This window comes from Lactuca sativa, chromosome 3, assembly GCF_002870075.4.
Source record: "Lactuca sativa cultivar Salinas chromosome 3, Lsat_Salinas_v11, whole genome shotgun sequence".
NCBI classification, from domain to species: domain Eukaryota; kingdom Viridiplantae; phylum Streptophyta; class Magnoliopsida; order Asterales; family Asteraceae; genus Lactuca; species Lactuca sativa.
This window is the reverse complement of record NC_056625.2, coordinates 165,994,435-166,019,265: the sequence shown is the minus strand read 5'-3', so window position 1 is coordinate 166,019,265 and position 24,831 is coordinate 165,994,435. Positions and strand designations below refer to the sequence as shown.

General features: G+C 42.0%; 2 protein-coding genes across 2 annotated transcripts; both read right to left on the bottom strand.

Moving 5' to 3' along the window:
* Positions 1–11,332: 11,332 nt before the first annotated feature.
* On the bottom strand, positions 11,333–12,706 carry LOC111909867 (uncharacterized). The gene is made up of 3 exons (XM_052770071.1): positions 12,506–12,706; positions 12,097–12,208; positions 11,333–11,568 (listed from the first exon to the last, which is right to left on the bottom strand). The coding sequence occupies exons 1-3, from the start codon at positions 12,680–12,682 to the stop codon at positions 11,552–11,554; spliced, it is 306 nt and encodes a 101-aa protein (XP_052626031.1). The 5' UTR covers positions 12,683–12,706; the 3' UTR covers positions 11,333–11,551.
* An 8,607-nt stretch (positions 12,707–21,313) lies between these two features.
* Positions 21,314–24,279, bottom strand: LOC111909870 (cyclin-dependent kinase C-2 C). The gene is made up of 7 exons (XM_052769848.1): positions 24,249–24,279; positions 24,025–24,185; positions 23,617–23,934; positions 23,164–23,391; positions 22,540–22,637; positions 21,919–22,042; positions 21,314–21,334 (listed from the first exon to the last, which is right to left on the bottom strand). The coding sequence occupies exons 1-7, from the start codon at positions 24,277–24,279 to the stop codon at positions 21,314–21,316; spliced, it is 981 nt and encodes a 326-aa protein (XP_052625808.1).
* Positions 24,280–24,831: the final 552 nt, after the last annotated feature.

Sequence of the window (24,831 nt, the reverse complement as noted above, 5' to 3'; positions counted from 1 at the left end):
TTCTGGCGATGCAAGTGGAGCCGGAATGGGCACCAACTCTAGACATGGTGAAATCCATGCACGTACGCAAGGGTGCACCTATAAGGATTTCATGAGCTGCAAACCAACATTCTTCAATGGAACCGGAGGGATCATTGCACTGTCCCAATGGATCGAAAGAACTGAAGCCGTCTTCGAGATGTGCTCGTGCCCCGAGGAAAGAAAGATTAAGTTCGCTGCTTGCATCTTCACCGAAAGGGCCTTGACATGGTGGAATGGCCATGTCAAATCACTCTCCTTGGTAACAGCCAACGCCATGGGCTGGGATACGCTAAAAGACCTTCTGACAAGGGAACCTTCTGTGCAAAGGTCATGCCATTCGGCTCGGCCTAAAGAATGCGCCCTAGGGGTGAAATCCAGAAACTTGAGGAGGAACTATGGAACCTCAAGATTAAAGGGACCGACGTGGTGGCTTATACGGCCACGTTCTGCGACCTGGTAACTATGTGTCCTAACATGATCCCCACTGAGGGCAAAAAGATTGAACGATACATCTGGGGTTTAGTACCCCCGTATCGAGGGAACGTTTTAGCATCACGCCCTACGACCTTTGACAACACCAAGGAATTGGCCCAAAGGTTGATTGATCATGAAGCTCCCTCTACTCCATCAACAACTACGACGATTGCCACTGCACCGCCCAAAACGACCGACAACAAGAGGAAGTGTTAGGACCGAAAGAAGGGTAAGTCAACTCAATCCTCTTCCAAAAACCAACAGATTGTGGCTGTCCATGCTGCCACTACTCCTGCTGCCCCTGCACTAGCCAAAACATATGCAGGGAACCTACCCAAGTGCACCAAGTCCCCTTGCCATCATAACGGCCCCTGCCGTGAATTGCACTGTGCTAACTGCAACCGGAAAGGCCATACCGCCCGGTTTTGCAAGTCTCAACCTAAACCCATTTCTCAGGTCCCCAGCACGGGAGTAAGCTAGGCCTATTATGGTTGTGGCGAAGTAGGGCATTTCAAAAGAAACTGTCCGAAAGCTGGGAATACTGGAGAAACAGGAAGACTACTTGCTATTGGCCACAATGAAACAGTAGCAGACCCCACAGTTGTCACAGGTACGTTCCTTCTTGATAACTCTTATGCTTGTATCCTATTCGATAGCGGAGTAGAAAGAAGCTTCGTAAACCAAAACTTTAAACACTTACTTAAACAATCCCTGCAACCATTAAAAGAAACCTTCATCGTAGAAATGGCTAACGGAAAGACAGAGAGTTCTAACGAGATCTACATGGGTTGTACCCTCGCGCTAGATAATCACTCATTCCCAATCGACCTCATATCAGTATCTATCAAAAGTTTTGATGTCATCGTGGGCACGGACTGGTTGAGTCTCCATCATGCCGATATCCCATGCTTCGACAAAGCCATCCGTCTAAATCTACCGAATAACGAAACCTTGCTGATCTACGAAGACAAACCCAGTACGAGCCTTCGTATCATCTCAAGTATTCAAGCCCAGAAGTACTTGTGTAAAGAATATCGTGCATTCCTTGCACACGTCGTCGATACGAGACAGAAAACGAAAGATCTAAAAGACTTCCGCATAGTAAGCGACTTCCCCGACATTTTTCTAGAAGAGCTACCAGGTTTACCTCCCCAACGTCAGGTTGAGTTCAGGATCGACTTAATTCCAGGAGCTACCCCCGTAGCCAAATTGCTCTATCGTCTAGCGCCTGCTGAGATGTAAGAACTGTCCGGTCAACTTAACGAGTTGCTCAGCAAGGGCTTTATAAGACCAAGCTTCTCACCCTGGGGAGCACCGGTCTTGTTCGTAAAGAAGAAAGACGGATCGTTCCGTATGTGCATCGATTATAGAGAACTCAACAAGCTGACGGTCAAAAATCGTTACCCTCTCCCTCGTATAGACGATTTATTTGACCATCTGCAAGGGGCGAGTCACTTCTCCAAGATTGATCTGAGGTCCGGGTATCACCAGTTACAAGTGCTTGAGGAGGATGTCCCGAAAATAGCCTTCCGAACTCGTTATGGACACTACGAGTTCATAGTGATGCCATTCGGACTGACCAACACGCCAGCAATATTCATGGACTTGATGAATAGGGTGTGCCGCCCTTACTTAGATTAGTTCGTCATCGTCTTCATTGATGACATACTCGTCTACTCTCAAAGCAAGGAGGAGCATAACGATCATCTACGACAAGTCCTGGAAACCCTACGATTAGAGAAGCTTTACGTGAATTTCTCTAAGTGCGAATTTTGGATCCGAAGAGTCGAATTCTTAGGACACGTGGTTAGCGAAGAAGGAATCCACGTGGACCCATCCAAGATTAAAGCTATCGAGAACTGGTCAGCACCGAAGACGCCTACGGAAATTCGCCAATTTCTAGGCCTCGCTAGCTACTACCGCAGATTCATACAGAACTTCTCCTGAACTGTGAAACCCCTTACAATATTGACCCAGAAAGGCATGGCCTTTGACTGGGGAGAGAAACAAGAGAAGGCATTCCAAACCCTGAAACGAGCCTTATGCACCGCACCGATACTATCCCTCACCGAAGGGATAGAAGATTTCGTAGTATACTGTGATGCATCCAATCAAGGGCTCGGTTGTGTTCTGATGTAATGAGGTAAGGTCATCGCCTACGCCTCAAGAAAATTGAAGACACACAAGGTCAACTACACCACACACGACCTCGAACTAAGAGCGGTTGTGTTCGCCCTAAAGATCTGGAGACACTACCTGTACGGTACGAAGAGCACGATATACATCGACCACAAAAGCCTACAACACATATTCAACCAGAAGGAGCTCAATATGAGACAACGACAGTGGGCCAAGCTACTCAATGACTACGAATGAGAAATTCGTTATCATCCGGGTAAAGCCAATGTAGTAGCAGACGCCCTAAGTCGGAAAGAATATTCTGGTCGAAGAGTCAAGTTATTAACAATGGGTATCCATTCACATCTATCCACACAGATTAAGGAGGCTCAGCTCGAAGCCTTGAAACCTGAAAATGTGGCGGGAGAATCCCTGCTAGGAATGGATAAGAATTTGGAAGTCAAGGGTGACAGAGCCTTATATCTCATGGATCGAATTTGGACACCACGACATGGTGGTTTCAGAGACTTGGTCATGAAGGAAGCCCACAACACTCGATACTCCGTTCACCCAGGTTCAGATAAGATGTATCTGGATCTTAAAAGGTCATACTGGTGGCCTAACATGAAAGTAGAGATTGCTACCTTCGTGACTAAATGCCTTACTTGCGCCAAGGTCAAGGTCGAATACCAGAAACCATCAGGTCTACTACAGCAATCGGAGATACCTGAATGGAAGTGGGAGCAGATCACTATGGACTTCATAACCAAGCTACCCAAGACAACGGGTGGACTGGATACCATATGGGTCATCGTCGACAGATTGACCAAGTCTGCACACTTCCTGCCTATCAAGGAAACAGACAAGATGGAGAAGCTCACAAGAACATACATTAGGGAGATCATACGACTACATGGTGTTCCTATATCTATTATCTTCAATAGAGATAGTAGGTTCACTTCGAGATTTTGGCAGTCACTGCAAAGCTCCTTAGGAACGAGGTTGGATATGAGTACAGCCTACCATCTGCAGACCGACGGAAAAAGTGAGAGAACTATCCAAACTTGGGAAGATATGCTGCAAGCCTATGTGATCGACTTTGGTAAGACAAGGGATACCCACTTACCCCTTGTCGAGTTTTCCTACAACAGTTATCACACGAGCATCAAGGCTGCTCCATTCGAAGCCCTCTACGGCCGAAAGTACAAATCCCCTCTGTGCTGGGCCGAGGTGGGTGACACTCAGTTAGCTAAAGGACAAGTTCCTGACAGCGCTCTCACGGTGTGACAACCTGAAATTTATTCCGTCGTTGTAACCCATTTCCGTTAATAAAATTTATTTTTATTGAAATTTTCTGTTAACTTTTGGGTTAGGAAAATCAATTAATGTTTTTATTTTATTTTCATAAGTGTCAAAACGAAATAAAAGCACGTGAAACACCCTCGAATTAATTTGGAAAATTTTTTAGTTTACGACCAAGTCGGGTTACGACCAATTAGTCGCGTACGACCATAAACTCCGTTTAACGTCGGTATTGGGTGGATCCCCACCTGGCCGCAAACTTAAACCCTATATAAGGGTTGAGTGGCCTTCATTTGAGCCTTTTGCACACCCTTATAGCTCTCTCTACTCTCTCTCTACAAGTTGGATTTTGGTCAAGAAACACCCCATTCAAGCTCCAAAATCGTAAGTAATCCTTCCTAGCTTGTTGTTTAGCTTTGTATTCATTCAAATTCGTGGTTGAATAATCCAAATACCCCAAAAACCTTGTGTTTACGGTTGAGGAACCCCTCCAAAACCATAAACACCCATAAAGGGGTTTTGAAGCCCCAAAACCCTTCCAAAACACTTCTAATGCTTAGCTATGACTTAGGAACTTGCATGAATGAGCTTAGAACCCCAAAAACATGTCATAAAGGGAGTAAACATGAGTTTACGGCCCATGAACATTCATAAACCCTAAACACCTTTTCTTGGTGTTAAAATGCCTTTAAACACCTCCTATAGCTTGGATTAATGTCTAGAACCTTGTATCCCTTCATTTGAAGCACCAAACTATGAAAAAATGAGCCACACATGAGTTTACAGTCGTAAACCCATGTGTTTACGGCATTAAACTCACCAAGGATCATTCATAAGCCGTAAACTCCATTTTCAAGGTCATTTCAAGTCCCAATTCCTTCCTAAGCCCTTGAATCAACCCTAGAACCCTTCATTGTGAAGTATGAGACCATTGAACACCCAAAAACACCCCACCCATGAGTTTATGGCCATAAACTCTTGGGGATATGGTCTTTGGGCCGTAAACACCCCTAAGGGTTTACACTTGAGGAGTAAAATCCTTATCAAGGCCCTACACTCCTTAGATGCAACACGTATCACTTCCAACACTTGAGATAAGGTGTTTTCGCGCATCAGAATGTATTATCTTACTTAATTAGTGGTTCAATGTCTAATTAGATACAATTATGTATCACTTCATGTTACATAGGATCCTCGCGTGTGTTCAAGCCCTAAATTGACACCTAGAGTCCTACCCGGCACATCCTCGTCTGGTGAGTTCATACCCCTACCTTTTTATGAGTTTTTCATGTTTTCAGGGGGGGGGGGGGGAATACAAGGAAAGGGGACTTGTACTCAAAACCTATTATTTCGTATGAAATACTTATATGTTCTGTACGCTTTTAACACAGAAAACCGTTTTTACCAACTGATTAAGAGATTAACTTGTAGAGTTAGTTTTCAAAATAAAACAAGGAAATTTGTGAAACTCATTATAAAATGTTATATTTTATATTTCACAAAGGATTCACGCCAATCATAAAATGGGATTTTCCGTATTATTACTTGTAAATTCGTTATTTTTAAGATTGGAGACACGTCCTCGGTAACACTCCACAGAGATACGCGAGTGGAGGACCAACCCTGTAACCAGAATCTCTCGGAGGGAGAACGTGACTTGTGTGTATAGATCTATACGGGGCTGACTACCCCGCTCCTTGCTGCTAGCTACAGTGGGACCAGCAGGTCTACGGGTGACAAAAGTCATAAAGTGATACTGGCCTTCTTACTTGCCATATCTAGTTTATCGTATGGTTATAGAACTCGCAAACTTAGATAATGGAGATTTACTTTTAAGTAATAATGAACCTAGTGAACTAACCTCAAAGTAATAACTGTTTTGATTACTAGAGAGTATCAGTGATACCCTTAGGAATTAGTTCACTACCTACTGATTAGTTTTATATACGTGTTAAAACTAATGTACTTTTCAAGGATAACCAAGCTTTCAGGGAAACTTCACTTAACAATACAAGTATGGTAGATACTTGTACACTTCATTCCGGATCGATAACCAACCACCAACTTTTAAGGAAAATAAGGGTTTTTCCTAGGATATCTTTACTTTTCATTAACAGGCTGTTTACCAAATGAATAACCAAACTTCTTTTATAAGAAAATATGGGATTTTCTTGGGAAACAACTTTTCATAAAACCAAAGGAAACACATTCTTTCACCAGAAACAAACCGCTTATGAACTCACCAGCTTTATGCTGATATTTCTAAAACTGCTTGTATTCTCAGGTTCACGTTAGACAGGTATCTCGCTTACTTTTGGAGAAGACGATGCATATAGAAGTCTCGTCTATACTTTTGTTATACTGATGTATATATAAAATATGTATTTCTCCACTTTCAAACAAATATAAATACTCATATGTAATGTAATGGTTGTGTTTACTAAGCTTACTATGTACAATGGTTGTGATACTACGCATGACGTCCTCCGCCCCGGAACGTTTCCGCCATCGGTTTTGGGGTGTGACACACGGGTCTGAAGATCATTTGAGAAATGACCGAGAAAATCGTTCAGATTCGTGAACGATTGAAAGCCGCTAGAGACCGATAGAAAAGCTACGCAGACAAACGGAGAAAGCCCTTGGAGTTCCAGGTGGGAGACCGAGTCCTTTTGAAAGTCTCACCCTGGAAATGCATGATACGTTTTGGAAAACGCGGAAAGCTAAATCCAAGATACATAGGGCCTTTTGAGATACTCGCTAGAATCGGCCCCGTAGCTTACAAACTCAATCTACCCCGCGAACTCAGTAACATACATCCTACCTTCCACGTCTCGAACCTGAAAAAGTGCCTATCCGACGAGACTCTTGTAATCCCACTCAACGAGATCGAGATCAATGAGAGCCTCAACTTCGTGGAAGAACCTGTGGATATTGTGGACCGAGAAGTCAAACGAATGAAACAAAGCCGCATCCCAATTGTGAAGGTTCGTTGGAACGCCAAGCAAGGACCGGAGTTCACTTGGGAGCGCGAGGATCAGATGAATCTTAAATATCCTCATCTTTTTGCTTAGATATTTTGTAATAACTTAGTTGCTCGAACTCTAATTTCGGGACGAAATTCCCTCTAACAGGGGGATGATGTGACAACCCGAAATTTTCATTTGTATAATTTCCCCATTTAAACACTCCAAATATTAGTCAAAAATATTTCAATACGTTTTTGGCCGGGTTTAAGTCCGTTTGGTGTTTTATTTGAGTTTTCGTCAAACGATTAAATAAAAGGAAGGGTCGTAATTAGTTAAGTGTAACGAGTAAAACAACCCGACACCTTAGCTAGCTGTTCACGACCAAACAAGGGGTGTTTGGGCCGTAAACACCCTTTCCCCCAAGACTCATGCATATAACATGAGTTTACACTCTTGTCCCCATTTACCCACTTCCCACTCTAGAACATAAGAACTTTTCTCTCAACTATCATAAATTCATCCTTCCAAGACCACCAAAAGTGTAAATTTTCTCCCCTAAATTCGTTCATACAACACTAAATCTAGTGTTATTACATCATTTCATCCTTGAATTTTCGAATTTTACATAGATATTCAAGTAATCTTCAAGCACCAAGAACACCCTAGTGTTTTTGGGTCCTTAAACACCCTTGCAAGCTTCCTATAAGTAAGTATACCCTTCCTAACTAGTTATCTACGTAGTGTGCTTACAAATCCTTGGAATGAACACCAAAAAACCCCCCAAGAACATGGGTTTACGGTTTGGGAATCTCCCAAAACTGTAAACACCTCTAAAAGGGGTTTTGATGCCCCAAGCTCCTTCTAATGATTGACTATTGAACTAGGAACTTGCATGAATGACCTAGAAGCACCCAAATAACGAAATGGTTGGAGTAACCATGAGTTTAGGGTCGTAAACTCATGGGTTTACGGTAGTAAACTCTCAATAATGGTCCAAGGACCATAAACTCTATAAAGCGTGCCATTTCGAGCCCTAACCACTTCCCAAGCCTTTGATTCAACCCTAGGACCTTCTTTTGTGAAGCATAAGACCTTGTAGCACCCAAACACACCCTTCCCATGAGTTTACGGGCGTCAAATCATGGGAGAAATGGTTCAAAAACCGTAAACCCCTTTTAGGCTTCCATTTGAGGAGTAAACTCCAATGTGAGGCCATATCCTCCTTAGATGCAACCTGTAGCACTCCTAGCACTTGAAGCAAAGTGTGTTCATGCATTAGAGTGTCTTTACTTACTAAATTATTGATTAAATAACTAATTGGATACAATGATGTATCACTATATGTTACATAGGATCCGGGTGTGTGTTCAAGTCCTCACTCGACACCTAGCCTCCTACTTGACACTTCCATCAATCCGCTCACTACAGGTGAGTTCATACCCCTAAATCAACCTTTCTAAATAATTTTAAATGATTTTATGGGGGGGGGGGAGTAAAAGTTGAACCAGACAAGTTATAGTACTAATCATATGTGATTTATAACTTGTTACCAAAAGGATTTTCTATACTTTCAAATTACCTTGCAAACAAATTTGTTTTAAATGTTTATCAAACTCATTTACATGTTTAATTGTTCTAAAACTGTTTTTCAATGCTTTTAAACTTATTTTATTTCCAAATCATATCTACACCAATATATTTATATAAGTAAGGATTGAAGGACTTAGAACTGATAGCTCACCTTATTTTCTGTTCTTGTTTGATTGTGGACTTAGGGTACTCTGTTATTTGTCCGACTATCATTGAATTCTTAGTTATATATCATATATATTTGTGTTGGATATAGAAGTCTTCACTTCATTTCAACACCTTTGTGTATCAAAGGCATTCAACTAACATCTCTATTTAACTATAATAGGTATAGTTAAGGATTACCGCTCATTACTATTGTTACTATGATACTCACTATAGTTAGTACAGTTATGAAATTATACATACTAAATACTATATGACGAGAACCCTATACACTATACGAAGAGAACCCTATACACTATACGAAGAGAATACTATATACTATACAAGAGAACAAACACTCAATACATTATACTAAGAAATACATTATACTCTAATTATGAGACAACATACTAAAATAGAATGTGATACACTACTTCTCGATACGACACTCCATTATGCGATCACCGTGTAACCAGAGCCTCCTGGATGGAGAGCGAACACTATGTGTATAGATCTATACGGGACGGACACTCCCACATCCCGACTGCTAGCTACAGTCCGAGCCGACTAGGCCCAGGGGTGACAAAACATCACTATGCTACGTGTGACCTGGAGGGTCAACTGTTACTCTATTATCACTCAGCACGGTTACATACGAGTTCACATTCAGACCTTAAGTAACACATTAAGAATTAAAGGTAAAACGGACTCCTCGAAATTTAAAACTCTATTTTTCCTAATTTCTTTATATGAACGAAATTTAAAACTATATTTTCACACTGATAGTTCCACTGGGAAAACTTTAACATTTTCAGAGAATCAAACTTATAAATAACCGAGTCTTGGTAGCAGACTACTTTTACTTGAAAATGTAGGATTTTCTAAGGATCATACTATTTTCCAAACTTGATAACTATTATTATATTACATGATTGTAAACACTTTTATACAAGCAATGACACTAAATACTTATGAACTCACCAGCTTTATGCTGATACTTATTTTCAAAATAACATGTATTCTTAGGTCATCAGTAGACAGGTACAGATGCAACTTTTGAGAAGATGGAGCATATACAAGACTCATCTTTTATTTTGATTATACTTTTTGTGTCTATCCAATTGTATAGAACACACTTGTAATACAATTATTATACTAATACAATGGACGTTGTTACTTGTCTTACTATTATACATTGTTATGATACTGTACATGACGTACTCGGTTTTGGGGTGTGACAACTATTCATTCTTTAGCCAAAACTCAACACATTGTATGGAGACATATAGCTTGGTTGTGAAACTACTACAATATGAATAGTTCTTAGTATTGGTATATCAAAGAAATGGGATTTGCATGAAAAATTTGCTTCTTCATGGTCATTTTAAAAAGGCTATTTGATGGCAAGTTACCACATCTTGTATGTCGCCTAAAGCTCTTATTATTTGGCTTTCAATGAGTTTTATGAGCATGGTACCAATGGTTCACTATATTTATTGCTTCGTTTGGTTCTACTAAAAGCAAAAAGTGGATAACTAGCCTATTTGTATATTAACATGGCCTATGGCATTGCCTAGTTACTAGTATATGTACACAACATTCTGATAATAGTGTCCACCCGACAAGTTGTGTTGTGATATTCTCATTAACTATGGTTTGAATTTGCAATGAAATATTCGGGGAATCTACACTATTTTTTTGAATCTCTCTCTCTCTCTCTCTCTCTCTCTCTCATATTCCAATTGTTTTTATCCCAATAAAAATATGCTCGCAAAATTTTGGTTCAGAAAAATATGATCCCTTGCAATAAAACTTTGGTTAATACCGAGTTAAAGTTAAGTGGTGTGGTTATTTTCATATCAAAAAATCTACATCCAAATATTGGGTTATCCCATCTTGTGGTCTCCAAAAGATATTATTGTAGGATCTGATGTTAAAGCTAAATGAATACTGAAGACGATAAATTTAATTTTGGAAACATGTTGGTTATGAAACCTTTATATTCGAATTTCAATGTCCTTTCACTAAAGCCACACATGTCTTGCTTTCATAATGTAAGTGTGATCTATTATCTATATGTCATGAAACCGGGTTGAACATCAAATAATCGTACATATCGAACTCAACATAAATGTTCGAAAAAAAATGGTGTGTAGCCAAGTATTCATTCTTGATATTCTATCTCAATATCAATATGTATATATTTTTACCAAATCTATAACCTTTCTATGTTTTGTATCTAACCTTTCTATGCTTTGTAAATTTAATCAGTGGCGGAATCAGATGGGACGTTGGAGGTACTATAGCACCCCAAAAAAAATTGTTTTATGTATATAAAAAAAATTATTTGTAAACATGTTCTATGTTATTGTACCCTTAGCTGAAGAGATTATATAGCGTTTTTAATGCATAGAATATAACTATATAGAATATTTATTGATAATGTTTGTACCCGATATAAAAATTTCTAGTTCCGCCACTGAATATAACCGAGTAACTATAAACGCCCTTTCCGTTTTATTTCCTTGTAAATGTTCTCGCTCTTTGCTAGCGTTTTAATGAACCATTTGGTTGTTAAAAATATGAATTATTTTTTGTAGATATAAATTTTTACGCTTTACCAAAATTTATATTTTTTGTTAATAAGTTTACTAATAGAGCAATGGAAAATTTTCTTTTAATTTTTTTTTCCATATAGAAATGGTAAAGAATATACAAACACCCATATTTAGGGATTGAAAGAAGGGTATATTTTGAGATTCAAACAAAATTGAACTCCATAGATATGGAGCATCGTTCCATCTATTCAATCCCATGTTGCCTTCAATTCGAAATGTCTCTTCTACCCTTCTCCTCTGCCTTCCTGTCTTACCCTCCTCTCTTACAATCATTCAAGGACAAGGTACAACCTTTATCTAAACGGCATCACGCTTCCATTAATAAAAGTCTGAATCTATATATCACTCAAAAGGGTACAAGAAAATTAATTTCTATATAAAGAACAAATACATAAGATATAATTAAAATCTGAGTATAGGTTCAAAATCGTTCAAATTGTACTAAAATACTCATAATTTTCAATATGATTTTTCCTTAAAAAATTAATTATTATTTTGCTAATATATTTGTTTATCTTAGTTAGTTCAAGGACTAAATCCTAAAAAAGCACAATACATTTACGTCATTTCACCAAATCAAGAGCATACCTATTTTAACTTACAATTTTATGTAGATGTTTGGATAAATAAAAAAATGATATGTTTGTTACATTCAAATGGTTATATTTATATAAAAAAAGTAGGATATAGTAGTTTGATAAATTAAATATAGATAAAAATATGTTTCATAGAAAGGCTCTAGCATTTTTTGCTAAAATGATGAAATTTTTTTCTTCTTTATTTTTTTAATTTTTTTAGCATCAACCCTTTGGTCCATTTTTCTTAAAGATCAAAATAAAATAAAAAACCCAATATTTTTGTACCTTTAGAAAACTGCGATCTACGAACACTATCACGACTGTAATATTCGTTTTGCTTACGCGATTGAATTAGCATCGGTCCCATGTGTCTAAACCTTTCTTGTTCTTTACGTTCCTATCACATTTAAAGAAAATTCGCGATCAAAATCCAATACCCGTGTGAACTAACAACTTTAAATCCTATAAACATTCAAGTGTTCGAGGCTCAACAGCTGCATTGTGAGAGTTTTAATTCTAATATGGATTGACCTTCATGTGTCAACTAGCCAACTAGTAGGCTAGTGTGTACCTTATTTACCTCTCACATGATGTTTATAGGGCAGTGTGGGCCAACTTAGGGGTTGCTGAATTTTTTTTTTTTTTGTAGAAAACAATTGGAAACATAATGCCAAATTTTCGAAAGATGACTCACGGATGATAATAACTCCTCGGGCTTGTATACTTCACTAGAGTATAAATAATCTATTCCTTGCATAGAATGCCTTTTTTCAAGATTTCTCCTTTTTGTTGCATACATAAAGCTACCATCCGATGCGGTAGATTGAGCCGATTGTGTGCAAATACTATCGTCTTGTAAAGTTTCGGTCATCTGTGATGCTTCCGACAAGGTGTTGTATGATGCTGTAACACCCAAAATCAGAAAGGTCAAGAAAGGAAAGGAAAAACCCTAAGTTGAAGAGGGTTGACTCGTCGAGTCCAGGGAGGAACTCGGCGAGTCGGAGCGGGATCCGGGTGTAAAGCAAGTGACCGAGTCGGCGAGTCGGCGAGTGGACTCGACGAGTCAGGTCTGGGTTTGGAAACCCTAATTTCGGGACTTGGTACCCTATTTAAGCGTCTCATTCTCCTCCCTAGGGTTCCTTTACTGCCTCTCCACCCCAGAACACCAAACCCTAGCCACCATATCTGTTTTTGAGTTAGATCTTGCCTTGAAAAGTGCACTAAAGCTTGGAGAAGGAAGAAAGGCCTTGGAGGTGCAAGAAGGGACTGTAGATTCGGGATTGAGAAGACATTTCAGACCAATTGGAGGTAATAAGTTGTTGCTTGGACTCCCTTTGCACCTAGATCTATTATTATGTGTGGGTTTTGGACATTTTTGGCATGATAAGTAACCATTTCGAGTTAGAGGTCCAGATCTGAGGTTGCTACCTCAGATCCATGCTTGTTTTGGTCTAGAATCCCCTAAAGTATCAGCCCTTGGTATGTTGAAGAAGTATGTTTGCCATAAACCCTAGTTGAATGTGTTTTGAGCCTAGATCTCTTGATCTACACGTAAAGTTTGCCACTTTACGTGGGGGATAGGCCTCAGAAGTATGGATCTATGAGTTGGAAGCCCTGTTTGGCTCGAAAAGCCACTGCATGGATTAAGGACTGGATAGACTCGGCGAGTCCTTCGAGTGGACTCGACGAGTAGCTTGAAGATGAGGAGGAACTCGACGAGTGGGATGAACAGCTCGTCGAGTCGGATGAAGTTAGGCATGAACTCGGCGAGTTGGATGAACAACTCGACGGGTTGGATGAAGATTTCCTTGGGCTCGGCGAGTCTATTCTTGGACTCGGCGAGTCAGGTCGCGAAAACCCCAAACCCTTCGAGTTGAAACTCGAATCAGCGAGTCGGGTGGAGACTCAGCGAGTTGGATAGGTCAGGACTCGGAAATAGTTGACTCGGCGAGTCATGGTCTGACTCGGCGAGTCGAGTCGCGAATAGAAGGACCCTGAGCATATGAACTCGGCGAGTTATTAGGTGGACTCGGCGAGTAGGGTTGACCTGGAAGGTTGACTTTGACCAGGATTTTGACCTTGACTAGAGTTGGCCTAGTTGACCTTTTTGGAGGTCAGTTGGACTAAGTGTTATCTTGGCATTGGTAGCTCGAGGAGCTAGTGGAGCAGCTGTTTGGAGTCGGAGGTCAAGTAGCAGTCAAAGGATTAGCAGCATCAGTTCAACAATCTCAAGTGAGTTTCCTTCCAGTAGGAACGAGTCTAAGGCCACAATGCCGGCCCGTTCAGTTAGTCGTAGTTTCTGGACTTCGGTCCGATGCAGTAGTTAGCATGTTTGATGCCTTCGTGGCTCAGACAGGATGTATGTGTTATGTGAGCCGGGCTACGGCCCGATGTAGTATATGTGTGTTCATGCTAGTGGATATGTTCATGCTATGTTCAGTCAGCTTTGGACTTCGGTACGATGTAGGGACAAGGTCCCAGTCAGCTTCAGACTTCGGTCCGATGTAGGGGACAAGGTCCCAGTCAGCTTCGGACTTCGGTCCGATGTAGGGGACAAGGTCCCAGTCAGCTTTGGACTTCGGTCCGATGTAGGGGACAAGGTTCCAGTCAGCTTCGGACTTCGGTCCGATGTAGGGGACAAGGTCCCAGTCAGCTTCGGACTTCGGTCCGATGTAGGGGGCAAGGCCCCAGTTAGCCCGGACTTCGGTCCGATGCAGTGGGCAAGGCCCACTAAGCTTCGTGCTTACGGTTTTCAGTTTTGGTTTCAGGTACTCGGTTTTCAAAAGAGGAGCTCGGTAAGATTGCAGTGCATACACCATAGTCAGTTAGCCTGGGAACGTTTGACGCTGATAATGATGTTATGTTTTGATTTAATACTCGAGAAATTATGTTATGACTTATGATACGGTTTTTATAAATATGATTTTAGTAATGTTTTAAAAGAAATTTTTAGTCTTGATTTTTGGGTCGTTACAAGTTGGTATCAAAGCCTTGGTTTGAGGGATTTCGGATGCACCTCCGGGTGTATCTGGACTCAAACTAAGGGGAAGATAAAAAGATTTTCAAAAAGGAAAAACGTTTTCAAATGGAATTTTAAAAAGCACTTAGAAAGAAAAGAATTCTTAAACAAGATAAAGGTGTGGTGCATGCAATCAGCCGAGCTCAAGTAAGTACTCCCAATTCACCCATACAAGTTATGTTATGATTATCAGTATCAGTTTTAGTATCAGTTTCAGTTTCAGTTTCAGCTTCAATAGAACAGCATGCTAGAATAGGACTAAGGATCTAGGATGATGCCTTATGTGCCTGCTTTATGTGTTCCAGCTTGATGAGAATTGCATGCTAGTATTGAGTAGACAGTAGTAGGATAGCCTGCGTAGGTTATGCCTAATAGTGTGAGCTTAGCATTGTATGCTAGTGCAGTTTCTTGTTATGAGAATAGTTTTGCCTGAGTATGTTTCCTTTATCTGAATGTTGCTTGCTTTGTGCTTTGTGGGACTCTGAGTGACGGGAGTTAGCCATTAGGTGAATACGTCACATCACATGTGATCAGGCTTGAATAATCTCAGAGTGTTGGATTTGGCCCTACGGCGCAGCTCTTGTCTGAGTCCAACCGTTGTAGGGACAAGACTTTTACTCGAAGGATTATCCGAGCCTCATTACATGTGATGGTGTTCAGGTGGTGGCTAATTGGCATCCCAAGGAGACCTTCAGCAGCTGAGGACTGGTTTTAGGTGGAGTTAGAAGTTCCCTAGGGCAAGCCTAGGATGAGAGTAGCAGAGATCAGTATTAGTAGAAGTGATTTGGTGGAGTTGAGGTAACTCTTGAGGAAAGTACGGATAGATGTGGAAGGTAGTAGGGGCCCATACTACTGAAAGCAGAGGATCCGTACTCGATTCAAGAGGGGCCAAGACGAAACCAGGGTTGGTGGAGTGAGAAATCCCTCAGCAGTAGTGTGTTAATTGATCAGGAATTGTTATATTTTCAGCATGGTGACATTGCGAGAGCTACCAGTTAGCAGTTCAGGCGTCGAGGAGGGATCTGGCTCGGGCTTTAGAGCCGGGCAGCATGATGATCAGATGAGGGATTTCATTTCCGCAGAGATCACACGCAACATCATTGATCAGACTCCAGTGATTTTCGGTTCGGTTAGAGAGGCCATTGTGGAGCTTATGGACCATCATCTTGAGGCCTTTAAGGCCGGGATAGTTTCATGACAGATTGGGGCTCGTCTAGGTCCCGAATCTTATGGAGTTCAGGGATCCATCAGGGAGGGAGATCCCATTTCTAGTTTCTGCCATCAGGGGACAGGAGTGAGTGGGGCACCCTGTCTCCAAGAGAGACCTTTGCATGATTGGATAGTTGAGGAGGTTACGCGAGCCATTCGCGAGGATCTGCCCGACATGGTCGTGTGGATCACTGATAGATTGATCGAGAGGCTCCAGGATCAGATAGCTGTTGTTCAGCCATCGGGCAGGGAGTCGGAAAGGAAGAGGAAAACGGATGAGACTCAGGTAGCCACAGGTTCGGGTAAAAGGCTCAAGGGTTCGGATTTGAGGACGAGGAACTATCAGAACCGCAGTCGATGCGGGAAGTGCGGAAGGACGCACATGGGTGTGTGCAGGCGTAGAAGTCGTGGCGATGCTGGATGTTTCAAGTGCGGCCAGATTGGTCATTTTAGCAGAGACTGTGTTGTTACCATCGCCCAGAGACTTGATTCGTTATGTTTCCATTGCAGTCAGAGGGGCCACAAGAAGGCCCACTGTTCGAGTTTGTATTCAGCAGGGCAGGTGCCAGCTCCTGCCCCTGGGACTTCGAGAGCCAACAGTGGACATCAGGGCCGGGCAAGGGCGCCTACGGCTCGGAGCCGAGTTTTCAGTAGATTTCAGCAGGGATTCGAGCAGCACTGAGTGATGGAGGTATGTATCTTTTGCTTTTCTGTCATCTATTATTGTAATATTATTGTTATGTTGTTGCATTGTTATTAATAAGCTTAAGTATTGGGGTATTGTATTACCTGCTTGTGGTTGAGTTTTATGCCATCTTCATACCTTGGAATTAGAATGGTGAATAGGAGGTCGTTCCCTCCAGATCAGGTTACTTCGGATGCAGTAACTGCAGCATGTATGTGTAAGATGCAGTAGTGCCTTACTACTTGCGGAAGGCGTTAGTCGGGCAATGACCAGTTATATTTTCAGTAGTGATAACCCAGAGTTTTTAGTGGAGTAGCTAGCGTTCAGTAAGGAAGTGGGTTGGGGATGTGCACCCCAAACGCAGACTCTCGGGATGTAGTCCCTAAAGCAAATACAATTAAGGATTAAAGGGTGCTCAGTCAATTAGCAGGAAGGGTGCGGATCTGGTAAGAGTTAGTTGGAGCGCTGGCAAGGGTAACGTCGGCGGACAGCATATCGCCCTTTTAATGGAAGGAAGGTTGGAAATCCTTTCGACCAGTGAGCAGTAAGGATCTAGTCGAATCCAAGTGGGGGAGAACCCTTCGAGTATACAAAGATAAGAGCCACGTAGACTCAAAATGAGTGTGCGTCCTCTGAGAAGAAATGATAGTAGCACAGTGATCGATGGATCGAGAGGTTCAGAACTGGAAGTTCAAGGACCGTCCCAGCAGTTAGTTCATGTAATCGAGATGGTTAGAAGCTGGTGGAGAATCCAGGATTGGAGGACCACCTGTAGAGGCTCAAGTGAGTCGGAATGAGGATCCTGAGAACAGTTAGCAAGAGATGCCTTCGTATTAGTAGCCAGTGGCAGAGTTAGCATGCATGATTGTGTAAATTCAGGAGTTGGGAGTTTGGAAACTTCCCAACAATAGCTTCTTGTATCCGGATTAGTAGACGGTTGGTGTGGGAACCAAGCCGAAGAGTTCCTTGACGAAGCGCTAAGTATATCAAGGATAAAAGATGTCGAGGATGATGCGGTATTCAAAGACTGAGGGCTGGTTTTGAGGAATCAGGATGAGGAATCACTAGCGGGACTAGGGACAGTCAGGATGTCCTCGGGATAGTAGTAGTGTTGTAAGTCTGCGGGGGTAGCCGTAGCATTCACTAGCAGTCAGATAGTAGTAGTAGTGTTGTAAGTCTGCGGGGGTAGCCGTAGCATTCACTAGCAGTCAGATAGTAGTAGTAGTGTTGTAAGTCTGCGGGGGTAGCCGTAGCATTCACTAGCAATCAGATACTAGTAGTAGTGTTGTAAGTCTGCGGGGGTAGCCGTAGCATTCACTAGCAGTCAGATAGTAGTAGTAGTGTTGTAAGTCTGCGGGGGTAGCCGTAGCATTCACTAGCAGTCAGGTAGTAGTAGTAGTGTTGTAAGTCTGCGGGGGTAGCCGTAGCATTCACTAGCATTCATGTAGTAGTAGTAGTGTTGTAAGTCTGCGGGGGTATCCGTAGCATTCACTAGCAGTCAGGTAGTAGTAGTGGTGTTGTAAGTCTGCGGGGGTAGCCGTAGCATTCATTAGCAGCCAGATAGTATTAGAGAGTTGTAAGTCCACGGGTGTAGCTGTGGCCTTTATCAGATTGGTAGGCAGCATGAGCGTGTTGTTGGGCGCGGGAAAGCAGTAGTTCCCACCTGTTCGGGTGCAGCAGTGAGGATATGGGAATCCATGGGTTAGATTTCGGATTCCCAAGTATTTCAGTTATGAGATCAAAGTAGTAGTGGACCGATGGGGTTCGGGCATGTTAAGAGCTACCTTCAGTCTGGGAGCCATCGTGTTGTTAGTCGCGGAATTGACGATGTCAGGATGTGACGTATGGACCCGATCGGTTGGATCGGAAGGATGTTAGAGCCACAGTGACAGGATAACTAGTGGAAACTAGTTCCAGAGAAAGATTTCGTTCAGAAGTCATGGGAGCGACTAAGTGGGGAGTCCTTTGATTCCACAGCTGAGTTGGAACTCAGTGTTTCAGTCAGTTCAGTGTTTCAGTCAGTTCAGTGTTTCAGGCAGCTCAGTGTTTCAGTCAGTTCAGTGTTTCAGGCAGTTCCGTGCTGCGGATAGTTGCAGTGTGAGGGTCAGTGTTAGTATAGTTGGTTGATTTGGTAATGGCAAGTCCCTCTCAGCAGGATCAGTGGAGCCTTCTTCCAAGTATAAGTGATCTGTAAGGATAGCTAGGCAGGCAGTTTTTCCTTAAGGATGGAAGGCTCGAGTTAGTAGGAGTCGAGTAATCAGATGGGAGATAAGCAAGCTGGTTCTAGCAGCATCGTTTCAGTATGAGTAGCAGAGTGGTCAGAACAATTATAAATAGTCAAGGAATCTTGCAGAGTCACTGGGAGCGACTAGGAGATTGCGATGGAGAGTAGTGACCGGTGGGAGTCCGGTAACTCAGTTATCGGCAGACTAGTTAGACCTGGGTAGTCTCAGTGCATCCGGTAGGCGGATGAGGGGCAACAGGATTTTCAGTCGGAGGAAGTAACGTTGAGGAAATTATGGAAAAGAGAAGGATTCAGTATGTACCTACAGTAGTGACTGGCACTGTGAGTGGCTGGAGTGATGGACAAAAGGGTGTTAGTTTCCCAGACAGAGAGTTGGAGGTAGTTCGCCGGACAGTTGGCCATAGCAAACTTCGAGGACGAAGTTTAGTTTAAGTGGGGGAGAGTTGTAACACCCGAAATCAGAAAGGTCAAGAAAGGAAAGGAAAATCCCTAAGTTGAAGAGGGTTGACTCGTCGAGTCCAGGGAGGAACTCGGCGAGTCGGAGCGGGATCCGGGTGTAAAGTAAGTGACCGACTCGGCGAGTCAGGTCTGGGTTTGGAAACCCTAATTTCGGGACTTGGTACCCTATTTAAGCGTCTCATTCTCCTCCCTAGGGTTCCTTTACTGCCTCTCCACCCCAGAACACCAAACCCTAGCCACCATATCTGTTTTTGAGTTAGATCTTGCCTTGAAAAGTGCACTAAAGCTTGGAGAAGGAAGAAAGGCCTTGGAGGTGCAAGAAGGGACTGTAGATTCGGGATTGAGAAGACATTTCAGACCAATTGGAGGTAATAAGTTGTTGCTTGGACTCCCTTTGCACCTAGATCTATTATTATGTGTGGGTTTTGGACATTTTTGGCATGATAAGTAACCATTTCGAGTTAGAGGTCCAGATCTGAGGTTGCTACCTCAGATCCATGCTTGTTTTGGTCTAGAATCCCCTAAAGTATCAGCCCTTGGTATGTTGAAGAAGTATGTTTGCCATAAACCCTAGTTGAATGTGTTTTGAGCCTAGATCTCTTGATCTACACGTAAAGTTTGCCACTTTACGTGGGGGATAGGCCTCAGAAGTATGGATCTATGAGTTGGAAGCCCTGTTTGGCTCGAAAAGCCACTGCATGGATTAAGGACTGGATAGACTCGGCGAGTCCTTCGAGTGGACTCGACGAGTAGCTTGAAGATGAGGAGGAACTCGACGAGTGGGATGAACAGCTCGTCGAGTCGGATGAAGTTAGGCATGAACTTGGCGAGTTGGATGAACAACTCGACGGGTTGGATGAAGATTTCCTTGGGCTCGGCGAGTCTATTCTTGGACTCGGCGAGTCAGGTCGCGAAAACCCCAAACCCTTCAAGTTGAAACTCGAATCAGCGAGTCGGGTGGAGACTCAGCGAGTTGGACAGGTCAGGACTCAGAAATAGTTGACTCGGCGAGTCATGGTCTGACTCGGCGAGTCGAGTCGCGAATAGAAGGACCTTGAGCATATGAACTCGACGAGTTATTAGGTGGACTCGGCGAGTAGGGTTGACCTGGAAGGTTGACTTTGACCAGGATTTTGACCTTGACTAGAGTTGGCCTAGTTGACCTTTTTGGAGGTCAGTTGGACTAAGTGTTATCTTGGCATTGGTAGCTCGAGGAGCTAGTGGAGCAGCTGTTTGGAGTCGGAGGTCAAGTAGCAGTCAAAGGATTAGCAGCATCAGTTCAACAATCTCAAGTGAGTTTCCTTCCAGTAGGAACGAGTCTAAGGCCACAATGCCGGCCCGTTCAGTTAGTCGTAGTTTCTGGACTTCGGTCCGATGCAGTAGTTAGCATGTTTGATGCCTTCGTGGCTCAGACAGGATGTATGTGTTATGTGAGCCGGGCTACGGCCCGATGTAGTATATGTGTGTTCATGCTAGTGGATATGTTCATGCTATGTTCAGTCAGCTTTGGACTTCGGTACGATGTAGGGACAAGGTCCCAGTCAGCTTCAGACTTCGGTCCGATGTAGGGGACAAGGTCCCAGTCAGCTTCGGACTTCGGTCCGATGTAGGGGACAAGGTCCCAGTCAGCTTTGGACTTCGGTCCGATGTAGGGGACAAGGTTCCAGTCAGCTTCGGACTTCGGTCCGATGTAGGGGACAAGGTCCCAGTCAGCTTCGGACTTCGGTCCGATGTAGGGGGCAAGGCCCCAGTTAGCCCGGACTTCGGTCCGATGCAGTGGGCAAGGCCCACTAAGCTTCGTGCTTACGGTTTTCAGTTTTGGTTTCAGGTACTCGGTTTTCAAAAGAGGAGCTCGGTAAGATTGCAGTGCACACACCATAGTCAGTTAGCCTGGGAACGTTTGACGCTGATAATGATGTTATGTTTTGATTTAATACTCGAGAAATTATGTGTGTTCATGCTAGTGGATATGTTCATGCTATGTTCAGTCAGCTTTGGACTTCGGTCTGATGTAGGGGACAAGGTCCCAGTCAGCTTCAGACTTCGGTCCGATGTAGGGGACAAGGTCCCAGTCAGCTTTGGACTTCGGTCCGATGTAGGGGACAAGGTCCCAGTCAGCTTCGGACTTCGGTCCGATGTAGGGGGCAAGGCCCCAGTTAGCCCGGACTTCGGTCCGATGCAGTGGGCAAGGCCCAATATGTGCTTTGTATGTTATTGTGTGGTATGTGGTAGATTGGGGGAGCTCACTAAGCTTCGTGCTTACGGTTTTCAGTTTTGGTTTCCGGTACTCGGTTTTCAAAAGAGGAGCTCGGGAAGATTGCAGTGCACACACCATAGTCAGTTAGCCTGGGAACGTTTGACTCTGATAATGATGTTATGTTTTGATTTAATACTCGAGAAATTATGTTATGACTTATGATACGGTTTTTATAAATATGATTTTAGTAATGTTTTAAAAGAAATTTTTAGTCGTGATTTTTGGGTCGTTACAGATGCGTTTGGACAAACGGATTCTCGTGATCTCATGTGATATGGACCCTCGGGAATGCCTGAGTGGACTTTTCTATGGTTTCTTGAACCCCCAGAAGATCTAACCCTCCCAACCAACTTTCTTCTGAAATCGAGGTTTGTTCAAGTCACGTTAATAATGGCTTAATGCAAGAAATAACAATGTATTTTCGTTTATTTGTCTATTATATCATTCTATTTTCATTTCTTTATATTACAACATTGCAATTTCAACTTTGTTTTTTTTTCTTATTAACTCATGGTACTTTGAAAACTCTACCCAATTATATCATTCAACTTTCGTTTTTTTTCTTCTTATTAGGACATTTTACATTAAACCTTCTATCCAGTTATAGCATTGTACTTTCATCCTTTTAAGTGTGTGTTTGTGTGTGTGTGTGTGTGTGAGTGAAAACATTATATTTTACAAATCTAACGAATTATAACAAGGAAAATTGCTTTGTATTTGGATGACATAGCTATAATTGTTATGATAAACAAATCAATGAAAATATGTTATTATTTCTTGCACCTAACCATATTAATAATGAGAAAGAAAATATTTTATCGGGTTTATACACAAGCGACACAAAGGGAACTAACCTTCGTGTTGTCTCACGGGATTTTGCATCCATTTCTTTGTTAGGCGGGTACTTAGGCATGCTTGCAGGATCACACGCGTAAGGTTTGGTATAGAAATACTAAACAAGAAGAGCACCCAGAAACCCGATTAAAATATACTACCTCCGTCCCAAATTAATTGTCCACATTTGACTTTTCAAGTCTTTATTCTTCAACTTTGACATTAAATATTTTTCTTTTTGATAGATAATACTTGATGCAAAATATATGAATGAATTGTATTTTAAATGTCTTTTCATTGTTATACATTTCATCAAGTAATATAACACAATTAAAAATATTTAAGGTCAAAGTTAAAGAAAAAAGACTTCAAAAGTCAAAAGTGGACAATTAATTTGGGACGGAGGGAGTATCTAATGAGCAACAAATACAACAAATGGAAAATTATTAAACTACAATTTAGTCCATATATATGGTCCGTAATTGTTTCTTTTTTTTTCTTTTTGGTCCAATTTTAGCATTTCATAACATGTGTTGTCTAAGACAATCATGGTTTATAAAAGCGCATTAAGTCCGCAAAAAATTACCATTTTGTCCTCGCATCATGTAAATTTAAAACCAAGAATGGTATACAGCAAGCCTTACCTCGGCTTGGAGGGCGGAGTTGGCAGTGACACGTTTCTCGGGTTCTACACAAAGAAGTTGATCCATAAGGTCGACTACGGTTCTTGGGAGTTCTTTACACCTTTCGCGTAGACTGCTTTCATAAGTGAATTGAGGTTTAAACATTGCTGCAAGAGGATGACGGGTTTTTGTCCAATACTCATCGGGAGGAGTCCCACACAACTTAAATATTTTGTGCAATTGTTCAACCTTACAATTCATAAAATAAACAACTATATTGTTAAAAAAAGGTCTTATTTGGTTTTATACTGCATTTGACATACATTGAACTAGACTGCTATTGATGTCAATGACAAATTTGTCCTACTAATAATCATTGTCTCACTTTTTTGGGACAAAAAATTTGTAACTTTAGTGTATCCAGTACATGCTAAACACAGTACAAAGTTGTCTTAATTTTTGTATCATTCTCACCTCGGTTCTCCCCTTGAGGATTGGTCTACCAACAAAAAGTTCGCCAAAAACACAACCAATGCTCCACATATCAATAAACGGCCCGTAGTTTGCTGACCCTAAGAGAAGTTCGGGAGGACGATACCACAAGGTCACCACACGGCTTGTCAATGGCTGCCTACTCATAGAATCATAGAAATTCGCAAGACCAAAATCTGCAATCTTCAAAACACCTTCATTATTGACCAAAATATTGGAGGATTTGATGTCGCGATGTATTATCCCTCGTGAATGGCAATGATCAATTCCTTTCAATAACTGCATCATATAACATTTAATCTGCAGAAAACGTAAATTCACGTAAAAAACCCTAAACTGAAGTGAAGAAAGTAAAAACCATAAATTTATAGGGAAAATTGGAATAAGAACCTGGGATGCAGTAAACTTGACGTCGGGAGATGATAAGAGTCCGGCGAGATCGTGTTCCATATATTCAAAAACGAGATATATGCTGCATGATAAGCGAGATGTGATTATGCCTTCCAATTTCATGACGTTGGGATGATCAAGCTTTCGAAGAATTTTGATATCTGGTGTGTTAAATTGTTATGTGATTTTCTTATATAGTGACTTGGAAAACTGCGAGACTATACTTGGAACTACGCGTGTCTCGTACGAAGCCATCTGGTAGCCCAATGCGAACTACGCGCAACGTACCTCGGAACTACGCCCAGCGTAACCGAGGCTGCTAAGCTATAAATAGATGCGAAGATTGCCGAGCAAAACACACCATTTCCTTTCTCTCTCTAGATTTCTTTCTCTCTCTAGGGTTTCTAACCCCCCCTAAGCCCTAGTTAAACCCCTTAGCTCACGAGGGAAGCCCCGAGGCTCCCGGAGTCCCAAGAAAAAGAGCCTTTCGGTTTCGAAACGCTGCTCCAATTAAGTTCCGGTTTTCAATATAATTCGCTGTAAGTGTGCTACGCTTACACAATTTTTAATATAGCTTTCAAATAATTATAGGAATGTTATTAGGTCCATAAAATAATTATTTGGGCTATTATTATGAGTTATATTGAGTGTTATTAACGCTTATATAATAATAATAGTCAGACTAATTAATTTGTCGCGGTTATCGTTAGACTAAACCCTAGTGGTATTGGTACTAGGTTTTATCGAAGGAAAGTTGTTTTGAGAGTATCGAAGCGCTGCTCGAGTGCTGAGTCATCACTTTTCAGG